General features: G+C 38.1%; 2 protein-coding genes across 5 annotated transcripts in view; one reads left to right on the top strand and one right to left on the bottom strand.

Moving 5' to 3' along the window:
- The window catches only part of TTC3 (tetratricopeptide repeat domain 3), a 120,293-nt gene extending 101,864 nt beyond the window's left edge, over window positions 1-18,429 (bottom strand). Inside the window, exons 1-7 of the mRNA XM_076000257.1 lie at window positions 18,164-18,429; window positions 5,240-5,394; window positions 4,461-4,503; window positions 3,993-4,143; window positions 2,679-2,766; window positions 1,748-1,801; window positions 281-401 (exon numbers count right to left, since the gene is read on the bottom strand). Of these exons, the coding sequence (XP_075856372.1) occupies window positions 281-401; window positions 1,748-1,801; window positions 2,679-2,766; window positions 3,993-4,143; window positions 4,461-4,503; window positions 5,240-5,394; window positions 18,164-18,422 (871 nt within the window). The 5' untranslated portion in view covers window positions 18,423-18,429. The remainder of the gene's footprint in view (window positions 1-280; window positions 402-1,747; window positions 1,802-2,678; window positions 2,767-3,992; window positions 4,144-4,460; window positions 4,504-5,239; window positions 5,395-18,163) is intronic.
- On the top strand, window positions 18,175-25,317 carry PIGP (phosphatidylinositol glycan anchor biosynthesis class P). Of its 4 annotated transcripts, none has more exons than XM_012782905.3 (5): window positions 18,175-18,260; window positions 19,055-19,157; window positions 21,576-21,648; window positions 23,566-23,684; window positions 25,134-25,317. In XM_012782905.3, the coding sequence occupies exons 2-5, from the start codon at window positions 19,076-19,078 to the stop codon at window positions 25,262-25,264; spliced, it is 405 nt and encodes a 134-aa protein (XP_012638359.1). In that variant the 5' UTR covers window positions 18,175-18,260; window positions 19,055-19,075; the 3' UTR covers window positions 25,265-25,317. The 4 variants fall into 4 exon arrangements, with proteins under 4 accessions (XP_012638359.1, XP_075856381.1, XP_075856375.1 ...); XM_076000266.1 differs by lacking the exon at window positions 18,175-18,260 and adding an exon at window positions 18,444-18,534; XM_076000260.1 differs by lacking the exon at window positions 18,175-18,260 and adding an exon at window positions 18,525-18,635.
- Window positions 25,318-25,847: the final 530 nt, after the last annotated feature.

Consider the following 25,847-nt stretch of genomic DNA (forward strand, 5'->3'; position numbering starts at 1 on the left):
GAACCCATTTATGGTCTCTTTCTTTGAATAATATATAAACTTACATCATCCATTAGGCCAAATTTTAAAAAGTACAATGTCATAAAAATAATTAAGACAGGAAATACACAATAAAACTAACCACAAGGTTAAAGTTCTCTTATTCAGGGATATGTAACAAGAGAAAAATATTTTTTTAAATCCTAAGATAAATCAGAAATCACATAACTACACATTCCATTTTCCCAAACAATACCTTTAAAAACTGAGTCAAGTAACAATTTAAAGCACTTATACTTACATTCAGTAAAGAAAATACTTAACATAGGCCAACAACTGTCAACTGCTGCTAATTTAGTTAGAATTGTTACATCGCCTGCATATTTTATCCAATTCAAAGCTTCCTCCATTGCCAAGATTTTCTGTTTCAAAAGAGAAATGAAGAATGGGATTTGGGTATTAATTCTAAGCAAATTTATCTTATACAAGTGTTTCAGACCCTTAATATAAAACTTCTACAACTCTGTACTTTCGCTTCCCCAGCATGCAACCTAGAGCAGCTAGACTCTGACATACAAGTTAACAGACACCATGGACTCACATACCGTGTTTCCCCAAAAATAAGACCTACCCATAAAATAAGCCCTAGCAGGATTCTAAGCATTTGCTCAACAGAAGCCCTACGCAGCCCTTCTCATCTACCCCATGAGAGCTCTATTGCTCGACATGAGAGATTGAGGCCAATGTTTCTAAAGGAAACAGAGTCGCAAGAAATTCAGGATGGAATCTGGGGTTTGGAGAGTTATGATGATGTTCCAGAAGAAGACGACTTAACTATATTGGAATAAATGTAGATTGTTGTACTGTACTTAAAAAAAAAAACCACATCCCCTGAAAATAAGCCCTGGGGTGTCTTCTTGAGGAAAAATAAATATAAGACCCTGTCTTATTTTCGGGGAAACACGGTATGTTACATGTTCAGGTGACCTCAGGCTACCCTCAGAGCTCAAAATGCTTCTGCAGTGATTACAGACCTGGAATTTGAGGTCTACAACCTGACAAGAAGATGCCTGTAATGGCAGGCAAGTACAATACAAGGTGGACAGGGTTCTCAGAACTTATCTAAACTAGGACTTTCATCCTCACCTCAAGATTAAAGGTATAGATTACGGCTTACCAAAGAGACTACCTGTTTTACATGGTCTTTGACAAATAGAAGAAGGAGATTAACAACAAGAGGAGGATATGTGGCTGGCCAAATGGGGACTCAGTGCAATGATCTTTATGAAGGATCAAAATTCACAGAAATGTTATTTGTACTTCTAATGTCTGAAATAACTTCAGAAATTTAATACTTGAGTTATCAATGTTGGTATCGGGCTTAGGAGAAACATATAGATGTTTATGTCACCAATAGCATTAAAAATTGGTTTATCATTAAATCTGGAGATTATCTAGTAATTACATATCAAAAATATTCATACCAGGGGTATAATAATTTCATTTGGGGAAACATAAGCCAGGTATATAATCTAAAAGAGAAGAATCAACTTGTAAAAGAGGCTCAAAATTATACATATATGGAGAAAAAGATGAAAATGATGCAAACCCCCAAATCAAGGAGAAGGCATAAGGAAAATATAGAAATAAACACTACCAAATATTATTTATGAAACAGTAAGTATGTAGACTCAATGTACAGGGAAATGAGCAGGGTGATGATTGCCAATTATTCACAGTCGGTGTGGATTCTGTGTTTTACACTTACATTTTCTATTTTATAAGCAATTCTCAGTAAGCCTCCAATAAGGAATGAATCATTCTGAAAAATAAAAACAAAACATATTTTTTTCCTTATTCAGTCAATTATACCTGAATTTTCTAATAGAAAAAAATTCTACATTTTAGGAATACTACTATATGTACATAGCAGTACACTTCCCACAAGCACATGACAAATTTACCCCAAAGACCTTAAAACGAGAATTCAGAAATAGTCTTCCATAAATTTCTAGTGCTAAAATAAATGATTTAGTGTAACTTTTAGACCTGTGGATTTTTGAAATTCATTGCACCTACATTTTTTGATAAAGATACACTGGCTTGTATGTTACTGCAAAGGATTATGAGTAGGAAATAAACATCAGAATGTCCTTTCTAAACTTAAGTTTGCAATCAAAATAGTACCAAGAACAACATTTGGTTCCATAACGAATTGAAGTAAGAAAAATTATCAAATGGCTTTCAAAAAATAATAATAATAAAAAAAACCCTCAATATAGTACAAGGACAGCTTTTCAAATCTGCGCTGGTAAAGTCTACCTCTACCCCAAAGACAAAATATTTGTTGAGATGGTGGTGTGTTTTTATGTCAAAAGATAGAGCCCATCACCTTCAGAGTGACAAAGGTTTCTATGAACCAGGGCCCACTTTCATGTGTGATGAATTCCAACTCTTATCCTTTAATGACAAGCAGCAGTTCTGGTCCCCAACATGGCATGTCAGAACCATGACAGCAGCCATCTCCCTACCTCTTGAATACTGAGCACACATTCATGGATGGCAGAATCATCTCAGGTTAACCAAAACTAAAACCATTACCTGTTAACTGCTATAAACTAGTAATATGGACCTAACACCATATAAATATTTATATTCTTTAAATAGGGGTAAAAAAAAACCTACATTCTACCACTTACAGCAACTTTCTTTGCCAAATCCACAATATCTTCCATCAACTCAAGATGTTGCAATTTCTTCAAACTTATCTCAGAAGCACGAGAATTGCTTAAAGACAAATTTATTTTTTAAAAGATTAGGTTCTCATATATACAAATTCACTGAACTTTACACTTAACTATATGTTGTATCTCAAACTACTGAAAAAAATTAAGTCACATTTTTCTTCACTCTAGGACAATAACTAAGCTGTTAAGTGGACAAAGTACTATATATTTTCTCTCTTCTACAACACCAATATTTATAAACAATGTTTCCTGACTCAGCTTAAAGTCTACCATCTAATACTATTCAGACTTTCATGGATTATAATATTACAGTGATTCACTCATATGCAAATCCCAAGTATTTCTCTTTCTACCAAACAAAAGTAAAATTGAACAAGAATGAGACATAAGCCTTCTACTGTACTTGGCAATCGTCATGACTGGGCAATGTTGAGGAATATGATTGAGGAATTAATGAGATGTGGCTCATAAGATCATTATTTTATTGTGTCGCCCAATATTGCTATATTAAAGACAGAAATAGAAGTTTGCAGGGTTTTGCTCTGAAGGTTTTGCTCTGAACTTATTAGTTCGCCTATCAAGGGCTACCTCGCTGGATGTTTTCCAATAGGCTTCCTGGTTATCTCAGAATCTGTGAAGTCTTACTGTTTTTGAACTACAAGACAGGTAAATACCTGGCTCACAGGTTGGGAGCCAGAGACAAAGAGTGCCCTAGGCAAGAGACTCACCCCTGTGGTTATAAACAATTTGTTTTGAAGAGATAGGCTTCTCAAAAAATATATAGAGCTATTATATCTCTTTGTTAATCCTCTGTTAATTGATAACTATTTTTTAAAACTTCAAAGTTAGTCCTTAAAGGACTTTGTACCTGTTTGTTCACCTAGATAGATTAAAAATTATTAAAAGCCCTTTAAAAGGACTTGTGACCCTACCCCACTACCTGTTACCCATAACAACCAAAATTATCTGATATATAAATCTATTACCCTGACAACTGATAATTATAAAGACCTATAAAAATCTAACCATAATACTAGACTACTTACAGAGATATGGTTCAGACTCCTGAGTACCCCTGCTTTATCTGATTTATCAATATAAAACTATACCTTAGCCTCTGTGTATTCTTTTATTCTATTTCCTATCAATTTTCTTATCGTCTATGGTGACCACTAAGGGACCTGGCTTCACAGAAAAAAGCAGCCACCCCCATAGGGCAACATGCTTCTCACTGTTCATACAAATGAATAACATACAGTAACTTACTTGGCTTCCAGACAGGGATGCAATCGTGATATTATAGAACTATTTTGATGTTGAAACAGAAGTGGCCAGAATATGTTTATTTTAATGGCATCACAATAATCTTGCAGGACAGAAACTGGTTTATTACACCATATACTGCAGATGTCAAATTCTTAATTTAAAAAAAAGTTTAAAATTAGTATCTGTACCTCATTTTGAAATGAATCAATGCTATTAATAGTATCAAGGTAAAAACAGATATGGAAAGAAATGAATGGAGGAAATATCTTAACCTATTAGATGTTAAGAATATTTAAATGTTAGCTAAAACTCTATTTTAACAAAAAAGGTTGTGGTTTCTAGTGAAAAAATAGTAAGAATATATTTTTAAAAGATATATAAATCTGTTATATGTTGCTATGACTAGATAGATTGGACATCCCTTCACAGCCTTTCAATAAACTGACCTTAAAACACCAACATACTCACCTGAATTTCTCTCACTTTGGGCATAATCTTTATACTGCATACCCTAGAAAGAAGAAAATTCTTTTGATTTATAGCTGGTAAAATACAAAAAGTACAGTTTTTGATTTTTTTTTTTTGAGACAGAGTCTCACTTTGTTGCCCAGGCTAGAGTGCCATGGTATCAGCTTAGCTCACAGCAACCTCAAACTCTTGGGCTAAAGCAATCCTTCTGCCTCAGCCTCCCGAGCAGCTGGACTACAGGCATGCACCACCATGCCCAGCTAATTTTTTCTATATATTTTTAGTTGGCCAATTAATTCCTTTCTATTTTTAGTAGAGACAGGGATCTTGCTCTTGCTCAGGCTGGTTTTGAACTCCTGACCTTGAGAGCAATCCCCGCCTGCCTCGGCCTCCCAGAGTGCTAGGAGTTCTTGATTTTTAATCTAAGGATTACTGGAAATAAACTGAAAATTTTCAGTGTACATTTACGCTTTGAACACATCTTCAGCCAATGAGTCTTAATTTAAGGCCTTTTACACAGTATTTCCTGAAACTGATTCTATGGCTCTCGCTAAGAGCATTTCTAACCCCCAGTCAGAAAACCACTTTTCACTATCACTCATTCTCTGGCAATCATATTCTTATTGCCCAGTCACTGTTACCTGGCCTTCTGAAACGAACTCTTAAAGCTTATATACCTCAATGTCAAAACCAATGTACCACAAAAACATCTTTACTAAGAAAGCTCTAAACCAGAAAACCTTTAAAATATAATGTCAAAAATAAAAAAACCTACTTACCACCCCATTACAGTAAAGCTGAGTCACACGAACATAATCATCAGTCATAAATTCAGGAGCACAGACACAATCATCCACATAAGGGCAATCTTCTAACAAGGCATAATCTGTTACAGCGCAATCTCCCTTGGCAAAATCGTCCATGGTGCACGATCCTAAGGAAACAATACAAACCCAAATCAATAATTAAATCATTTGAAATGATCTGAGAAGCAGTTTTCCTGGCTTCTATAGTTTATTAGAAAAATACCTGGAAGCTATGCCCCAAGGAAGTAACTTCAATCGGAACACTAAACTCTGCAAGATTCTCATCCCCATTCTGCTGGCTCTCTCCAAATAGTTTAATCTATTTCTTCTCTTCCTTAGGTTCACATATTCACCATCTCTACTTTAAGTTAATCTGTTTACTGTGTCTCCTTTAGATGGAAGATAATTATGGGCATCTTATTTTTGTACGTGCCTAGCACATGGTAAGCCCTCAAATAACTGCTGAATGAAGAAAAAACATCTTCCCACTGCTGTGCTTGTACCCCACCTACATCTACTGTACTCTATAACGTGCCACTTCATCATACACAAACTCTACTATATTCTCAATTACCTGTCCTGAACTAAATCTTGACTCCACTAAGAAAATCCTTTTCTATCAGCTGCTCATATTCTACTGTCTTTCAGTGTGTTTGTCTTGGCAAAGGAGTAAGGCTAGAGCAGTACAGGGTGAGGCTGTCAATCTGCTAACTCCCCAAGGCCACATCCAGACCTTCCATCCTCCTAACAATTCCTGCTCCTAACACCTCACAACCACTGCAACACACTGCTAGATTGCAAAGGGGAAAACCCTTCACATTATCAAAAGCTATGTTTTATAAATACTTCAATGGAGGAAAAGGGGAATTAGGGCTGATGTTTCAGACTAAGTTTTTTTTCCCTGAAGAAAGTTCAATAACAAGGGTTTTCATAGCTATCAAAACCTAAACATCACTGAAAAATACAGCATTACTTCTATCTCTTGCCCAAATATTGGCCGTCCTTCCTGTCATCACCAGCACATCATTCACTTCATTCCTTATACCTCTTCACGTCACCACTATATCCCATTATTGGGACAAACCAGGTTTCTTTTTTCCTAAGCAAGACCACCATCAGTCCTTGAAATACAAATCTATTTCTTTAATCAATCCATCCAATTTGCTGTATAAAAATTCCACAATGTCAGAAGTGAAGAACAGTAACAATCTTCCTAGCAAACTCTTTGTACTATGTGTCACGTACTGTACCAAATGTTTCACATGCATCATCTCATTAATCTTCACAGCAATTCTTCTTGGCAGGACCAATTATCATCATCTCCTCTGTACAGACGGAAAACATTCTCAGTAAAATTAAATACTTTCTTTGCTCAAGGTCACCAAGCTAGAAAGGATTCAAACCCAGTCCTCTGATTCCAGTCTCTTCTCTCAAACACTATTTCACTACATTTACTTTTCCATCATTGCCACCTATTTACCTCTTGGTTACTGTCATGTTTCAAGAACACTGGCAACTAGTTCACAGTGTTCTCTATCCTCCAAATCCTACCATTATCCCAGCCACATAAAGGCCCATGCAGATAATACCCTAGCCTTGCAATTTACCTCTTCAACTAACATGAACTTCACTACCCACCTCTCTTCCTTCCTAGGGCCACACTGCCCAGGTCTAAACCAGTTTTTAAATCTTTCACTCTGATAAGCTCCCCTCTGACCACAGCCAAGGTTCATTATGGCTCATGTCTTCCCTGTCTCCTACGACAGCCATTCCTCAACCTCACCAAGAACTCTTCTTCTTTTTTCTCTCATCTGAATCCTCTATTCTTCTCATCCACTTTCAGTTTCCTTACAATTTGGTTTCCACTTCCACCATTCAAGGGAAACTGCTTTCAATAAGATCATTAACGACCTTCTACAATAGATTGGTTATCTATGTCTACAACCTGACCTGTTCTGCATGAACAATATTTACAGAGTTTAAAAATTTAACTCCCAAAGTGAACAATGACCAGAAAAAATAAGACACTGCAGCACCCAAAGTATGGCACATAATGTGGGACATATGCTACCCTAGGAAATATATACTTTTAAACTCACTTGTCTTATAAACTTTTTTGATATATAAATACAGAAAGAGCCAAGAACTGTCTCAGCCTACACATCATGGCGTCAATTACAGTACAATTAACGTGCTCATACCTGGCAGACTGAGCCATCGTGACATCACACTGGTCATTCAAGCCTGACAGATCTCACTTGACACAACACACAGCACCAATTGTACTGCAATTACGACACTGGTGTAATTTTTATTTTCTGTTTTGTTTTAAGTAGAGAGGCGATGTGGCAATTTGGTTAAGAGAATGGACTCCAGCCAAGACTGCCTGGCCTTAAATCCTGGCTCTCCCAAGTGATCTTATGCAAGTTACTTAATCTCTCTGTGCTTCCATTTCCTCACATGTAAAATGGGGATAACAATACCTCCTACCTGATTAATCAGTTAATACATGTAAAGTGCTTACAAGAGTACTGGGCACATGGGACATGCTGCAAATACCAGCTATATTAACATTATGCTTCCATCTAAGTTGTCTACCTTAATTGCTAAATCCAAAGAGCACTTTTTGGCTTACAACTTACTTGACGCTGTGGACCACTTCCTCCTCAGAACTCTTCATTTGGACTCCAAAGACCATCTTCTCCTGGTTCTCCTCCTATTCGTCTGGCTGCTCTTCCTCAGTCTCCTTCATGGGCTCTTCTTCTCCATTCCCCGCCACCCAAATGTCAACTCTATTTTCTTCTCACTCTTACTCTCTCCTTGGGTGACCTCATCCACCACACCCATGGCTTAAGACAGCACTTTCTGAACTTCCAACATTTGCATAGCTTCACCATGATTTTTGCCATTTCCACATGTTACATGTATTTTTACTTAATATTTCCCTTTTATTGAGCTCACTTGGCCTAAGTGATAATGTCCATGATATGATAGGTTTGATGTGCAAGTTATGTTTTTCACACACATTAAATTCTTACCTATTAAAAATTTTTCAAGTGTTTATCTATGTACCATTTTAAATTATCTCATACTGCACTGTAGGAAACAATGGCTTCCAAACTTCCAAATGCTGAAGACTCCCAAATCTCCCCAGGCTGGGTTGTATCACTTGACTTCTAGAACCTCCCTATCAACTACTACTGGATCTTAACCAAGATGTCCCACAAGCCCCTCAGATTCAGTAAGTTCAAATACAAACATCTTTTTCCTCAAAAACAAACAAATGAAACCAAGTTCTTTCCTCTTTCTGTATGCTGTTTATTAATTAATTGCTCTACATGCCACCTGGTTATCCAAACCAAAAACCTGGGAGTCAATCTTGACTCTCCAGACTTCAACATTTCTATCCAACTGACCACTAAGTCCTGTCATGTCTACTTCCCTAAGAAATCTAAAATTAGCACACATACACTTCTTAATGCCCAGTGCCACTTGCCTTAGTTGTACCTTCATCTTTTCTCTCCTGAACTAACTTAAAAAGCAGTCTCCTAACTGGTCAATCTTAGCTTACTCTAAAACTCTGATCATACCATTTTACTGCTTAAAACTGTTCAATAGCTTCCCTTCGTCTTCAGAATAAAGTCCAACCTCCCTACTATAAGCATAGAAGGCCTTTTTTGATGCTATTCCTGCTTGTCTCTCCAGTCACTCCATGACGCACAACCTAGAAGCAGTCATACCCAACTGCCCATCCTTCCTAAACAAATCTTATTCTACAACCACCTCATGCCTACCAGTCCTTAATACTCAATGCCAGGAAGTAATTCCTGATCTTCTACTACCAAGTTTATGTCTGCACCTCTTCTCTGTAAGCCCAGAGCACCCTGCCCACAGCTTTGACAGTAGTTTTCACACTGTTCAGTCATCACAGGTTTATCTCTGTGGGGTCACCATGAGTCCAGAAGATACACTGTGTAATACACTTGTTACCTGTACTGTTATTTACTCAATCACTTCCTTTAGAATAACTAAAATTTTAACTTAAATATAAACTCGCTCAGCAGGTGATAAAACCAAGAAAAAAAAAAAATATAAACTCGCTTAATAGAAATTTTAATATCACCAAGAAATCCTATGTTTGGTATGATAAATTTTTCTGATACAAACTAAATATACTATTAAAATTAAATATTAAAATAAAAAACTTTTAATCCCATCAGTTATGGTGAACCAGTTACTCTGGGGACTCTACAGTTATAAAAAAAAAAAAAAAAAGTAGATCCTAGATTTAAAAAAAAACTTTTTAGATGTTTTTGCTGAGCCCATAGAAATATGGGAACATTGAAAGCTACCCTCACCCCCCAACAGCAACAAACCTTGAACTAGATATTAAACCTAGCAGTCAAGAATACAGTCGTGGTACCAGTAAATCAGTAGTGGAATCAGGACACTGAGCCCTGGGCCAGAAGCAAAAAGTAAGAACTGAAGAGTGGCCCCAGTTAAACTACCTGGTTCCAAGCCAAAGCTGACACAAATGCTTTCAGAAAGAAAGCATGCCAAAACTAGACTCTCAAGATTGCCAGAAAGATCAATCAAATAGCAATTCATAATAAATGATCAACAAGTTCAGGAGGTGACAGCCACCATGAGGGAGAGACAACAGGAAAGAACAAGCAGTCAAGTTTAGACCTCCCCAAGCCCCTGCCAAGGATATCATTAGGATTGCCTGATATGGTCTGCAGAATAGCTACCAATTCACAAAAATGAGCAAGCAAAAGGAAACCATGAAGAACGACTGGGTATGTCAAAAAGAACCAAGTAGGCCGGGCGCGGTGGCTCACGCCTGTAATCCTAGCTCTTGGGAGGCCGAGGCGGGCGGATTGCTCAAGGTCAGGAGTTCAAAACCAGCCTGAGCAAGAGCGAGACCCCGTCTCTACTATAAATAGAAAGAAATTAATTGGCCAACTGATATATATATATAAAAAAAATTAGCCGGGCATGGTGGCGCATGCCTGTAGTCCCAGCTACTCGGGAGGCTGAGGCAGAAGGATCGCTCGAGCCCAGGAGATTGAGGTTGCTGTGAGCTAGGCTGACGCCACGGCACTCACTCTAGCCTGGACAACAAACCGAGACTCTGTCTCAAAAAAAAAAAAAAAAAAAAAAAAAAAAGAACCAAGTAGAACTTTTAGAATTAAAAATGTGGCTGGGCGCAGTGGCTCACGCCTGTAATCCTAGCTCTCTGGGAGGCCGAGGCGGGCAGATCCTCTGAGCTCAGGACTTTGAAACCAACCTGAGCAAGAGCAAGACCCCATCTCTACTATAAATAGGAAGAAATTACTTGGCCAACTAATATGTATATAGAAAAAATTAGCCGGGCATAGTGGCGCATGCCTGTAGTCCCAGCTACTCAGGAGGCTGAGGCAGAAGGATCGCTTGAGCCCAGGAGTTTGAGGTTGCTGTGAACCAGGCTGACACCACAGCACTCACTCTAGCCTGGGCAACAAAGTGAGACTCTGTCTCAAAAAAAAAAAAAAATAGAATTAAAAATGTAATTGTTAAAAGTTAAAAAAAAAAAAAAAAGATGGGTTACAGAGATTAGGCACAGCTGAAAAGAAAATTGGTGAAATAGAATATATGCCTAATGAAATTATCCAGCACTGTAAATTTTGATAAAGAGAGATAAGGAGATAAAAATATGAAAAATGAAGAGTAAGTGATCTGGAAACAGTTTAGTACATACATATGCAGTTAAAGTTCCACCAGGAGAGAACAGATAAAATCAAAGAGAGAAAATATTTAAAGAATACAGGGCTCGGAATCTTCTAGAACTCACAAGAGAAAACTCAGAATCAAGAAACACAATGTACCCAAAATAAGGATAAATAAAAAGTAATCTCCATGGAGACTCAAAAGTGAACTGACAAAACACCAAAGACAAAAAACTTAATACAACTAAAGGAAAAAGAATATTTCAAAAAAGCATAAATAAAACTGGCAGCATACTTTGCATGAGAAATAGTAGAATAATATCTTCACTCTACTGACAAAAAAGAGACTACCAACCTAGAACTGCACATCAATCAAAATAATCTCTTAGGAGCTAAGGTTAAATAAAAATAATTTTGGATGAAAACTAAGCTGACCACCAATCAAGAAACCTGGACTTCTAAACATCTCAATTAAAAGACACAGATTGTCTGATAGGATTACAAGGAAAATCCAGTAATATATTCTTTATAAGAGACACCTAAAATGTAAAGACATAAAAAAATTAAGAAGAAAATGAAGGGAAAGGATATTCCAGGTAAATTAGCACCAAAATAAAGATGGGATCAGACAAAACAAATTCTAACACAATAAAGCAAAATTAGGGATGGAGGGGATCACAACACACTAAAGGTTCACAATCCACTAGGAAAATAGTATTAAGCTTGCATGCATATAATATGAGTCTCAAAATAAAAACAAAAATTGTTAGAAATACAGGAAGTCTGTTAGAAAGTAGGAGATTCCAACATACCTCTCTCAATAATGACAGGACAAATAAAAATTAATCAAGACTGTTTGAACACAATTAACAAGCTTTACCTAACAGATAAATAACAATTAGAGAATACATACTCCAGAAGTACATATAGAACACAGGACATAATTCACTATGTAGATGGCAATAAAGCAATAGCAAAAAGATGCTTTTAAAAACATAAAATACAGAACACATTCTCTAACACAAGAAATCAATAACAAACATTAAAAATTTCAAAATCTATTTCTAAATAACTCATAAGTCAAAGGAGAAATCAAAATGGAAATTTTAAAACTACTTTAAAATTTACTTTAATGTTAAGATTTAAAAGTTAATGAAAACACTACAAATTAACCTATGTTAGACAAAGCCAAAAATAAACTTTGAGAAAAACTTGAGATAAACGTTATAGCCTTAAATGTTTATACTAGGAAATAAGAATGGCTGAAAAGTAATGTTAAACATGTATTTTAAGTTAGAAAAATAGGAAAAGAACAAATTCAAAGAACATAAAAGGATGGAAGCAATAAATAAAAAGAAGGTGGAAAAATCAATGAAATAAAAAACAAAGATATACTCAGAGGACTAATTCCGCCAAAAGTTAATTCTTTGCCAAAATTAATGAAATAGACAAACTTTTGGCAAGACTAATCAAGAAAAAAGAAGTCAGGCATAAATAATATTCAAAATGAGAAAAGGGAACACAGCTACAGATAAAACAGAAATTAAAAAAGGAATTAAAACAATACAATAAACTTGATGCCAAAAAACTTAAAAATTTTTGACAAAAAAAATTTCTAAAACTTACCAAAACTGACTAAAAGAAATAGAAAACCTAAGCAGTCCTATGACTATTCAACTGCTAATTACTTTCCAACTTCCACAAAGAAAACATTAGATCCAAATGATTTTACAGGTAAGTTTCACCAAACTTTTAAGAAACAAATCAACCCAAATTCTCCCAGGGAACAGAAAAAGGGGAACTACTCTCAACTCACTGTATAAGGTAAGTGTAATCATAATACCAAAATCAGACAAGATAGTCAAAGAAAAGTGAGAGGTAATTCCATTTGTAAACAAATACAAAAATCTAAATATAATATTGGCAAACACAATCTACTATTTCATAAAAAGATAATCCATAAAGACCAATTTGGCTTTATCTCAAGAAAGAGTATAAAAGAGAATGAAGAATTCTAAAATCTATAAATTGGAATTCATTGCATCTAACATTAAAGGAGAAAACCACAAGATAGTCTCAACACATGCAGAAAAGCATGTGACAAAATAAAAAACAAAGATTTCTCTAAATTAATCAAAGGTATCCACAAAAACTCATAGCAAAGGTTATTCTTAATAGGGGAAACATTCTATTTTAAACTGGGAATGAGACCTGTATGCATGCCCACTATATTCATTTCTAATGAACAACCATAATCACTTCCAATGAACATATATCTAAAAGTGAGCTAATACGTTAAGACAAGAAAAATAAACTGAAAGCAAAAATAACTGGAAAGAACCAAAACTGTCACTGTTTGCAAATGATATACTTAACCACATAGAAAATCCAAAAGAATTCCAGAAAATATGTTAGAATAAAAGTTTATGGAGTAGATAACTAAAGATTATTTTTAAGTCATTAAATTTCTATGTACTAACAATAAAGTCAGAATATAGAATCTTCATAAATGCCACCATTTACATCAGCAGGAACAAACTTAGAAACATCAGAATCAACATTAAAAAAGATCTCTACAGAGAAAATTATGAAACTACATTGAAAAACTACATAAATGGAAATACCATATTCTTAGGATGACTCAAAATCTTAAGATTTCAATTCTCCCCCAAACTGTTTCAATCAATTCTAATTAATTTCCAAAGGGTTTTTCATATCGTGTAACAAACTGATTCTTAAAACAAGAACAATGGTCCTGAGACTCCAACTCCTTCCCAGCTATCAAGATGTCTGATAAAACTACAGCATTAATTATTAAGACAGTGTGGTATGAAAAAACACAGAGACAGACTAGGTGACAAGTGATACAGTAAGGCAACCCAGAAACAGACCCACACACATAAAAACTAAACATGTGAAAGAGATGGCACAGCAGATCACTGGTGAACAGAGGGCCTTCAAAGCATAGTATAGGGATAATTACAGCCACAGAGGAAGGAAAAATGAATGTGGATCACTATCTCAAACCATACACAAAAATTAAGCCCAGATGAATTATGAACTTAAATGTGAAGGGCATCATTTTAAAACTTCTAAAAAGAAACACAGAAGAATGTCTTCACAAGAAGTTTTCCAATTAGATTACATTAAAATTAAGAACTTCTGTTCACCAAAATACACCATAAAGGGTGAAAAGACAGGCCACACACAAACTGGAAGAAGATATTTACAATGCAGGTAATCAACAAAGGACCAGTGTTACCAAGATATCAGTTTTTATAGACAACCCAACAGAAAAAAGAGTAAAAGATATGACAAGATATTTCAAAAAAGAGAAATAAAGATGATTTCTAAACATATAAAAGATGCTCAAGCTCACTGATAATCAAAAATGCATATTAAACCACACTGATGCATCATTTTATACCCATTCCATTGAAAAATATTAAGAAGTCTAACAGTAAGTGTTGAAATGGTTGTAGGTTAACTCTTACACACTGCTAATCAAATAAATTGACATATAAATTGTCAATTTATATTTGTCATATAAATGGACAAAACTGCTGGCCAAAGTATAAGCTGGTATAACCACTTGAGAAAACGATCAAGCATCATTTTGTAAAGCTGAACGAACATTCATAACTCTTGACCCAGCAATTCCACTTCTAGCCAATAGCTTACCACGGTGGTATTCCAACCTTTTTTTTGCTCAAAAACCACCAAAAATGCTTTTAAAAATTACATACCTTCCACATGTTAAGATAACATCTAAAAAATTTCACCATAAGTTTAAGTAATTGTAAAGGATGAATTCCTAGATTACCATGGTAACATTTTAAAGTAAAACCGATATATCCTTCTTTTAAATATGTAATTATTACCAGCATATAGCTGGTCAAAAAATATATGCTGGCATTTATGAAAATGCATCTCTAGAGGAAATGCATGGGGAGGTGCCCAGATTTTAAGAGGCTCTAACACTATACACTGTATTTTAAATTACCCCTTTGTTTTCCACTACCAGCAAAGACCTATTAAGAGTCCAGCAGGCCTGTGGTTTGCCTTTCTTATGTAAGATGCTATTGTGAGAGGGAAGGTCCACCAGGAGGCCTCTATCCAGACCTTAGGCATCACCAATTTTAGGAAAGAGAAGATATGGAATTTAATAATCTAAAATTGATTGATTAACATAATTTGTACACCACATACTCCTTAGAAAATCTTCATTACTCCCCTGGGGGTCATACACACCAGTGTGAAAATTAGAGAAAGTCTTTTAACTGCGTACTAGACAAGAATCTTCATCATAATAGCAAAACCTGGAAACAACCAAAACGTCCATCAACACGAGAATGCATCTCTGTGTTATATTCACCCATGGAATATTACACAGCAGTGAATATTAATGACTTCCATCTATACTCAATATTAGTGACTCTTAGAAACATAACATTGAGTGAAATAAGTAAGTCCCAAAAGACTACACCCATTTTTTTTTACTCAACAACAACAGAAACCATACAATACATTGTTGAGGAAAAGATACATATCTGATAAAATTTTTAAAAAGCAAGGAATAACACACAATTCTGGATAGTAGTCACCTCTGGAGGTGAGCACATTCAGTATTGGTCATTTTGATTCTTCAGTGGTGGATTCACAGGTGTTCATTTTATTGTTTTGCTTCACAGTATGCGTATGTATTACATATTTTGAACGTATCAAGTATTACATAAAAATGAATACTTTTTAAAACATTCATCATATAAAAAATATGCTTTTAATTAAATCACCTCACCTCCCACTATAGAGGTACATATAACATATCATGAAATTCTATCTTTACATTAACCACAGGAACTAACATACATTAAGTACATAATAAATGTTCATTGGAATTAACCTTATAAGGACCAAACAAGATAAAGGCTGAGCCAGTTGAGCCAGTTAGCTGTGAGAGATGAACCCATAGGCTGACACCAGGTTAGGGCAGAAGCCAAGGTGGTTGCAAGCAAATTTAGCAACAAGCTAAAGTCATAAAGAAGTTGGTCAGTAAAGAGAAGGCAAAAATGTAAAGTCTAATAACATAACATGTTAGCAGGGATGTGAGGAAATGGGTGTTCTCACTCAATACCAGTGAGTGAAAACTGGTACAATCACTTGGAGAGCTTCTGTGATATTTGGTTAAGTTGAAGATGCACATAACCTACTATCCAGCAAATCTACTACTAGGTGTATTGCCTAGAGAAACTTCCAAACGTGTGCACAAGCAGACAGGTACAAAGATATTTATTGCAGGACTGTTTTTAAGAGTCAAAAACTGGAAACAACTTCAAAGTCCATCAATAGGGAATGTATAATTAAATATGGTATATTCATACAATGCAATTCTATACCAGCAATTAAAATGAATGAACCAAAAATAACACAATTATTCAATTTATTCATATATAAATCTCAAATGTGATGCTGAGCAAAAAAAAAAAACCACAAGTTGCAAAATCACATGTATAGTATAATACCATTAAAGTTTAAAAACAATATTATATATTGTTTATGGATTCACCATGATGAAAAGTATAAAATATGCAAAGGCATGATATATACACAAACCTGAACACAGTGGCTATCTCTAGGGAAGGAGGGGGAGGAACTGAGTGCCTCCAATATCTGCAATTTTATTTCTTGAAAAAAAGAGGATCTGAAGTAAATTTGGCAAAGTAATTAAATCTGTAAAATCTGAATCACGGATTGGTTAGACCCCCCTTCTATATTTTATATCTGAAATATTCCAGAAATTAGAAGAAAAAAAAGAAAATTAGACAAGAGTAAGAAAATTAAGCAGAACAGAGAAAGAGACACCAAAACGCAGCCCTTGAGCAGAAAGCATGAACCTCTGAGCAAAAGGAGCAGAAATTAGGTCCTTAATGGGTCTGAAGTTTCTTTCCTTATGTATCCTTACACTAAATCCCGCTTTCCTTAGGATAAAATGAAAATTTCTAGCAATAAAAAATGTCGTAACTAGAACCGTAATTATGAGGAAACTGCTCCCAAGAGAGGAGGAGTAAAATCTCTACGAGTTCTACCTTGTTTTTCCTACCAGGGCAGGGCAAAATCGAAAGAGATTTATATGAACGCCATAAAACGTGAACCATTAAGTATTTTCAACAACGCCAGGGACAGCTACAATATATTTGCCCAGTTGGCGTGTGCTTGCATTTTGAAAGGAGTTTGCAATTGAAGGGTTTTTGGCATCCAGGGCGCCTCTGCAAAAGGCACGCCGCACTGGTACCAGCCCAAAATCACCTACGCCTCGGCTCCATTTTTGGTCCTTGCCCCCCCCCACGCGGTCGTCCCCAGACTAGCTCGACATCGTCACACTCACATCGTCAACACTGCAGAGCAGCTGTCCAGACCCGCAATCGTCCTCCCTCTTCTCACTCGCGTACGGGGGAGGGAGGATGCTCAGAAGAGGGGCGGGGGAGGGAGGCGCGCGGGGGTTATCGCCGCCCGCCCTGGTGCATTCCTCGGGGAGGGGGCCGTCCCTGGACCGCGCCGCCAGTTCTCAGGAAAACAGGTGGCACCCGCGCAGGGAACACAACGCAGCACCGGGCGTGCACGAACATTCACGAACACACACGAACGAAGACCCGCACACAAGCGACTACGCACTCGACAAAACCCATGCGCAGCACACGCTCGGACGCACACTCGCGGGGGCGGTGCTCCAGGCGGGGGTCTGGCTCACAGGCGTCGCGGCCACGCGCGCTGGGGGGCGCGCACCCCACGGGCAGAGGCAGTGACACAAAGGGGGGGCGCCCGAGGACGCCGAGAGCGCCCACGCCACCACCGGGAAAAACGGGCGCCGACACAAAGGGGGCTAGGAGGGGACACAAGGGCGCGTGCCCGCGCGCCCATCCGCGGGGGCCCCTCTACACAGCACGGTGTCGCCCACGCACCGAACGAGACACCGGTGCGCAGGCAGCGGGGGGATGCGCACACAAAGGGGCTACTCCCACCCTAGCAAGGCACCCGAGGGCCGCGCTCGCGAAGGGCCAAAGGGGACATACCCACCGGGGCAGACAAAGGCGGCCACACCCCCTCATCGTGCTGGCACCCCGACACACGCAGACACACAGCGGACACCACGGCGAGGGACGCGGGGCGACGCGCACACACCCACACTCACCACACACCCATGGAGGGGGTGTGGAGGGCCCCGCTCCCCATGCATCTCGGCTGCCGCGGGACAAAGTGACACATCTGGGAGCCCTGCCGCGAGCCAGGTGTGCACTCACCGGGGCCCGGCGCCCGCGAGCCTGGGACGCGGGCCGCCACCGCAGCCGCCACCGCAGCCGCCACCGCCGGCCCTCCACGTCAACCAGACCGCGGCGGGAGCGGGCGGCGGCGCAGGCGGCAGATGAGTCACGTGGGATGGCAGCGCACATGCGCAGTCGCGCCGCGCCGCCCCCTCCTCCGCCTCCGCGGGCTGAGCGGTCTTGCCAGCCCCTGCGCTCGCGCGTTCCCCCCCCACGAGGGTCGTAGTGCGCCTGCGCCCAGGTGGGGGCCACCGTCGCGCCTCGGCCTTTAGCTCAATTTTTTTTTATTTTCCACTACTGCGGCTGCCTGGTCGGCGCTTGCGCAGAGAACTCGACACTGAGGTGGCCGAGGTGTCGGGAGGGGCCCCGGAGGGAGTACGCGGGACCCAGGGTCGGGGGCCTCCCCCACCCCGGCCTCTAATGAGCAGCAGAAGCCCCCACGAGAGGGCACGGCCCAGCAGGCCCGCGTCCCCGTGGGCGCCGCGCGAGCCTGTTCCCTGTCCTTCCTTCCCCGCAGGAAGGCTGAGCTTGCCCAGCTGGCGGCGTTTGTGCCCCCCTCCCCCCTCTCTCTGTTGCGCGATGTGCGCGCGCCGGCATGGGCGCTGCGAGCGCGCGTGCACGCGGGCGTGTGGCGGGGGGTGTGCGCGGGATGGCACTTAATGCTCCGCAGAGGCAGTGCCCATAGCGAAGCGATGAGGTTATAATAGACCAATGGTGAGGGGGAGTGAATCACTGACGGATGATTGTGTTCTTTTCCGCAGTGTCGGAAGCCACAGGGGAAAATGGTGGAAAATTCACCGTCGCCATTGCCAGAAAGAGCGATTTATGGCTTTGTTCTGTTCTTAAGCTCCCAGTTTGGCTTCAGTAAGTACTTTCCTGATGGATGGCCAGGAGCCGTTTCTGGTGTTCAATGACAAGGAAATAATAACGTTTGTTCTTAGAACGTGCACGCACGACCTGTTGATTCTTTATGTCTCGTTTTAACAAAACCTGAAGGGAACTGATGTTTTCTTCAGTGTTCTGTGTGCCCTCATTAGCGTAAGAGGTTTAATCTCAAACAAATGCTTATACAGTACCAGGCACGATGGCAAAATGAATAAACCTGGTCCTTGCCCTTGGAGGGCGTGGTCTTTCTTGTGGGTGAGACAGAGAAGTAAATGCGCAGTGTGATGGTGGCGAGGGAGCGCAGTGCGGAGACGTGGGAATCTGACTGGAAAGTCAGTTAGCTTTCTCCAGGAGACTTTCCCCCTGGCACTTACACCGCTTAGAAAAGAATAAGTAGGATGGAGGGAAGACGTGGAAAAGGCCTTGAATGAAGGCACGAGAGGGTTGGGAAGTGAGGAGTTTGGCTCCACTACAGCTGGGGAGTGAAGAGGATTAGGCTAGAGAAGCCATATTGAATGAAGTGTGTGCCCTTGACATCTTGAATATGACGTTTTACAGTTAAGGAAACTGACACCGACACAGTAATATGTCCAGAGTCACACAGCAGGCCCCAAGTCTCTCCCCCAAAGGATTTGGGTATTATGAGGCAAATGAGGGAGAAAATCCAGTCCCCGGGGTAGAACTTTCTGGAACTTTGCGGAAACCACAAAGGTGGAGTGATAGTACTTGTGAACCGTAACTGAAAAATATCAACCTGCATCATCAGTACAGCTTGCAGATGGACCTAATGGCCAGGCTGTTGCCTAGCAGAATCTGTGAAATGAGGAAGTTGTGACCGAGTTTAAATTCTGACTCCTCCATGGATTAGCTGTGTGACCTGGGACCATTTACTTAACTTCTTTGAGCCTCAGTTTCCTCTTCTCTAAAAGGGTGTTGATAATGATAGTTGTTGAATGCTTATTATGCATAAAACAATCCTATCATCTAGGTAATATTATTGTCTTCATTTTAAAGATAAGAGTACTGAGGTGTAAGTAACTTGCCTAGGGTCGCAAAGCTATTAAATGATAGAGCTAGAATTTGAACCCACACACACTGGCTGACATCACCCTGCTGCCTCTTATGACTGTTGGGAGGATTAACTGGGGTAATTTATGTAAAGCACTTAAGACAATGCATAGGAACAAGAAGAACTAAATAAATGTTAGCTACTGTTGTATCATTGTCTTTGTAAATCCTTGTTCAAAAGTGTTTCAAGGATCAGAAACTATACAAATAAATAAAAGCAATGACTTTAAGGCTTAAATCCCATAACACCCACAACCCAAAATTAATTCAGTTATTTATTGGGTGCTTACCCTGTGCCAGGGACTGTTATAGTCAGGGAGGAGCAAAATAGCCAAAAATTTCCTGCTTCCATAGAGTTTTCATTCTAGTGGGAGGAGATAGTCATTGAACAAATTAAATAAGTAAAACATACACACTTTCAAATGATAATGTACTATGGAGAGAAATCAAGGAGAAGAGTATTATGAGTGGAAGGAGGTTCTTCTAATGTGTTTCGGTGTCATCTTTGATTACTCATTTATTAGCACTTATCACAGTGTAATGAAAATACCAATTTACTCCTTTCTATTCACCACTAGATCTTAAGCTCAGGGAGGGCAGAAGCCATCTCTCACACTCCAAACACACAGAGTTCTGTAGCACATACTCATTAATGATATAGATATTTAATAGTTTAAAATTGTCTCTGCCACTTACCTTGGGCATATGATACAGCCTTTGTAAGATTCCATTTCTTCATCTGTAAAAAGTACACACATGCCTCAGAGGATTGTTTTGAGGATTATATGAAATGTATATAGAATGCTTGGAACCATGTTTAACTCACAGTGAGTGCTTAGAGCTTAGCTGTTGTAGGGACAACAGTAAACGATTTGGGATTGCAGGAAACTACTCTGGGAAATAAGGCAGGAGCTCAACATATAGTGGATCAAAACTAGGGTAAATTCCCCTTTAACCTACTAAATGTCTATAATTACTTCAGCTCTGTGGAGGTGAAGTATTGAACACCTATTGTACGTAAAACAAACTACTAGGTAATACAAGGATTATGACAGTTGCTAAGACATGATTTGTGCCCTTCAATTTTTTAAAATATACTGTGAGAATTAAGACATGTTCCAAAATGGCCAATAATAAGGTAATTATGATAAATATAGAAATGGTACAAATAAGGAGCTAGAAGAACTGAAAGGAAGGAAAAATCATTTCTGAGTAAATTTCGGACACTTCAAAGAAGCTTTTTTGTTTAAATAAACCTTAATAGATTGAATGCATGCCTTACTGACTATTTCTCTCTTGTTTTGTTTTGTTTTGTTTCCTCTTCTACAGTACTTTATCTCGTGTGGGCTTTTATTCCTGAATCTTGGCTAAATTCCTTAGGCTTAACCTATTGGCCTCAAAAGTAAGTTTAATATATTTCTTAAATCAGAATGTAATTAATGCTGTTTTTGAAGGATCATTTTTTTCCTTAAGACTACTCAAATCTTTAAATGTTTATTCTTTTAAAATTCATAAATAGCCATACAGAAATTGAAAGCTTTTTAAAGATCATTATTGATATACCTTTAATTAAAATGGTGGAATTAACACACATTTATCTCAAAAATTTTTTTAAGGTATAAACCCATAGAAGCAAAGAATAGGATAGCAGATAAGAAGTATCAATTTTGGGAAAGTAGTTTGAGATACCTGAGGTAGCTGACTTGGGTTATGCTTTTTCACATTGCTTAAGTAGGGAAGCCAGCTATGTTTGTGCTCTAGAACTCCAGAATGGCTCAGATATTGGAGGTACCAGGAACCTCTTTAACATTGTAATTCTGGGCTGGACTGAAAACATTTAAAGAGGATTAGACCTTCAAATCTTCCTCCCGCAACCCTCAAAGCTGGGAGACCAACCCTGCCTTCTTGTGCCGAAAACATGAGTTTTACTCTCTGCAAAGGCTGAGTGAGAGTCTTTAGCCTGGGGGCTACAAGGGTTAACCGAGTGTGGGAGTAAGGGAAATAAGCACCTTACTGCAGGAGTAAGTGAAAATCTGTGTGGCTGAATGATAAGGTCTACCCCTTCCCCCAACACATTTCCTTACTGGGCTCCCAGGCTCATACCACCCTAGTCCTCCCAGAAAAAGATAGGAGGTTCCTTCCTGAGGAAGCTGACCAGCCCAAGAGAAAGTATCTAATTTCCGACATTAAGTGGCCCGGTCTCTTATTGGTAAGGCTCACCAGTTGGCCATCCCTGCCCACATACACACAGTACTTTCAATTAGCTTGTTAGCACTTCATTTTTAAATATGAAATGAACTGCCATAAGTTACCAGACATTGAAGGGAAACCTCTAACTTGAGATACAAAAGCAAAAAGGAAACGGACATAATGAAAGGAATGGAAAGAAATTTTAAAATAACATAAAATTCTCAGATAAGATTATAACTCTGAAATAAGAACAAAATGCTATACATTGGAAATGTTCAGGGAATTACTATATTTAAATTGCAAACATGATAACTAAAATTAAAATTTTAATTGAAAGGTTAGAAGATAAACCAAAAGTAATCTCTAGAAAGTAGAACAAAAGAGAAATAGAAAATAGAGGAAAGTTTAACAGGTTTAAAAATCTAACTAGTAGATTTCCAGAAAGAGAAAAGAATGGGGAGGACATTATTAAAGAAACAATGCACTCAATAAAACATGGCAAGGTAGAGCAGTCAATGTGCTTAACATTATCAAGAGGCATAATAGAGTCCTATCAGAGAATTCAAGGCTCTATTGATAGATACATAAGAAACCAAGCAAATAGACAAAAACAATGTAATTACTAATTCCAGAAAAAACAAAAAGTTATATAAGGAAACATATAATAATACACTGAGGTTCTCACTTGCAAACATTGTTTTATATATAGTCACAATAACTTTTAAAAACTACTGATATAACCAGAAATTGTGATGTAAGCATAGAAAAGGAAAAGAGGAGGTGAATTCTTCATCTCTGTATTAGGAAGTATAGAGAAAATGTCTGAAATTGGAAAAAAATCAAGAAATAATAATGAGCATGTTATATAGAAATGAGGAGGTAAGTACCAGAAAAAACAGATGTTAAAGTGTTCCTTTTTAGGGAGTGAGACTCCAGGGTTGGGACGGTGGGCTACAGAACTGTAGCCTTTCATTATAAACCTTGTAGAACAATTTGTCTCTTATGTACATATTAATATATTACTTTAATAAAAATTAAATTTAGTTTAAAAAATATGTTAACTTTGTGACTGTCGAGAATTACAACCTTTTAAGGTTTCTGTTATGTACTTAAATATTCTCTTTTGCAGATACTGGGCAGTGGCATTACCTGTCTATCTCCTTATTACTATAGTCATTGGTTATGTGCTTTTGTTTGGAATCAACATGATGAGTACCTCTCCACTCAACTCCATTCATACAATCACAGGTAAATTTATAATAACAGGAAAGTGCTGGGGGAATGGAAGAGTGGGATATTAGTACTTCTATCTAGAAAAGCAACGAAGAATAGGCTGCAAGACACACATTGGGACAATAATAAGAACCTAGAGAAATAAATAAAAGCTTATACAAAAGGAAATAATTACATGAAGGAAATAAGTTCTGATGAATATGCACTAGTTATACTCATGGAGGAAATAAATTCTGATAAATTATAGTGTATATGCTATGTTCCTCAGCAACTTTGCCTGAGAGAAACTTCTTTTGTCCTAAATAGGCACTGTTGATAAAAGGATGGCAAAAAGATACACACAGACCTTGTTCAGGAGGAGAGATTTGGGGGTGTGTATCCTCAGGATCACTATGGAAACCTTATTACAATTATGTAGGTGGAAGAGACACAGCATGTTTTTGTGGCTTTATTTTTTTTAAGTCTTTTCATTTCAAATCTAAAGATTAAGATAAATTAGGATTAGCCGGGTACGGTGGCTCACACCTGTAATCCTAGCACTCTAGGAGGCTGAGGCAGGCGAATCGTTTGAGCTCAGGAGTTCGAGACCAGCCTGAGCAAGAGTGAGACCCCATCTCTACTAAAAATAGAAAGAAATTAATTGGCCAACTAAAAATATATAGAAAAAATTAGCCAGGCATGGTGGTACATGCCTGTAGTCCCAGCTACTCGGGAGGCTGAGGCAGAAGGATTGCTTCCTTCTGAGCCCAGGAGTTTGAGGTTGCTGTGAGCTAGGCTGACACCATGGCAGCATTCTAGCCCGGGCAACAGAGTGAGATTCTGTCTCAAAAAAAAAAAAAAAAAAAAAAAAAAAAAGATAAATTAGGATTTCTGAACTTGCTTAAATTCTGGGAAGTAAAGTATTTTTTAAGTTCCCTGGTACGATTTTTCAACTCTTCTAAACCTTTATTCATCAACTCATACAATGTATTTGGAAAATCAATTACAGTATTTTTAAATTCCATTCCTAATAACCTACTATATTCCCTACATTCTTGACTGGAAGTATAACAAGTAGACAGTTTGTGCAAAGAGGGGAAATTGTTAAGTTTGTATGAATATTTGTACCAAATGACTTAATAGTTTTGCAGTGTTAATATAAATACATTTTCAAGGCCTAGATATGATTTTGTCGCTATGGGAAATATGCATTTGGGACTTTAACCACCATTGTATGGTTGAGTGAAATATTAATTTCTTTCCAAGTTAGAGATAATAAAACTACTTTGCTGATTACATTTTTATTTTAATGGGGACATTTCTTCTAAAGAGAAGATTTAAGACATTACTTAATTATGGTATTTTAAACATGGTATTCATCATTACCAAAACGTCAGCCTAAACTATGTGGTGGGTCTCCCTTAGCCACAGAGAGTATAGAAGAAATTGCTTGAGTTAACAGAGCTTTTTGTTCTTTTCTTACAGATAGTTATGCTCAAAATCAACAGCAGAAGAAATACCAAGAAGAGGCCATTCCAGCATTAAGAGATATTCCTATTAGTGAAGTAAACCAAATGTTCTTTCTTGCAACCAAAGAACTTCACACTAAAAGCTGAATTGTATGTAGACATGCTAACACCAAGCATTTACTTATAAATGTTTAACATAATTTTGACCATGTCTCTTACTAATACCTAGTATCAAGATGTAAAAAAAGTAAGTTGGTCTTCTATTAGATTAAGTTCAATTAATATTGCAAATGTTCTAAAGTATTAGTTATTAATGGGCAGAATAAATAAAATACTACATTACCATATACCAGACTTTAAAAGATAAGTATCTGTATACAAGAAATTCCTCTCAAGAGGCATTTATGTTGTAATTTGCAAATGATGCTTGTGTCCTTTCTCCTGTTTGTCCTGAGGGGTCCAAAGTCTTACATTTGAGGGAAGGGTATATTATTTATGCCATCAGAGTCATGTCTAAGACACACATATTTATTGAATATTCACTAGGTACCAGGTATTTCTTTAGGCCCTGGAGATGTAGTAATGGTAAGATTCTCTCTCAAAAAGCTTATGTTTTAGAGGCAGGTTTACACAGACTAAGCAAACTATTATTTGTAATGAGTATTATGCAGAGAATGACATTCTGGAAAGCAAAGGGGTGATTACTTTAGATTGAGTGATCAAGGAAGGC

This window comes from Microcebus murinus, chromosome 1 (genome assembly GCF_040939455.1).
Source record: "Microcebus murinus isolate Inina chromosome 1, M.murinus_Inina_mat1.0, whole genome shotgun sequence".
Taxonomy (NCBI): Eukaryota; Metazoa; Chordata; class Mammalia; order Primates; family Cheirogaleidae; genus Microcebus; species Microcebus murinus.

What these genes read in the sequence shown, in the direction of transcription:
- PIGP (XM_012782905.3), top strand. Translation starts at nt 19,076, where the DNA reads ATGGTGGAAAATTCACCGTCGCCATTGCCAGAAAGAGCGATTTATGGC. An exon ending in AAGCTCCCAGTTTGGCTTCA is followed by an intron (nt 19,158 to 21,575) that starts GTAAGTACTTTC and finishes CCTCTTCTACAG; the next exon opens with TACTTTATCTCGTGTGGGCT. An exon ending in TTAACCTATTGGCCTCAAAA is followed by an intron (nt 21,649 to 23,565) that starts GTAAGTTTAATA and finishes TCTCTTTTGCAG; the next exon opens with ATACTGGGCAGTGGCATTAC.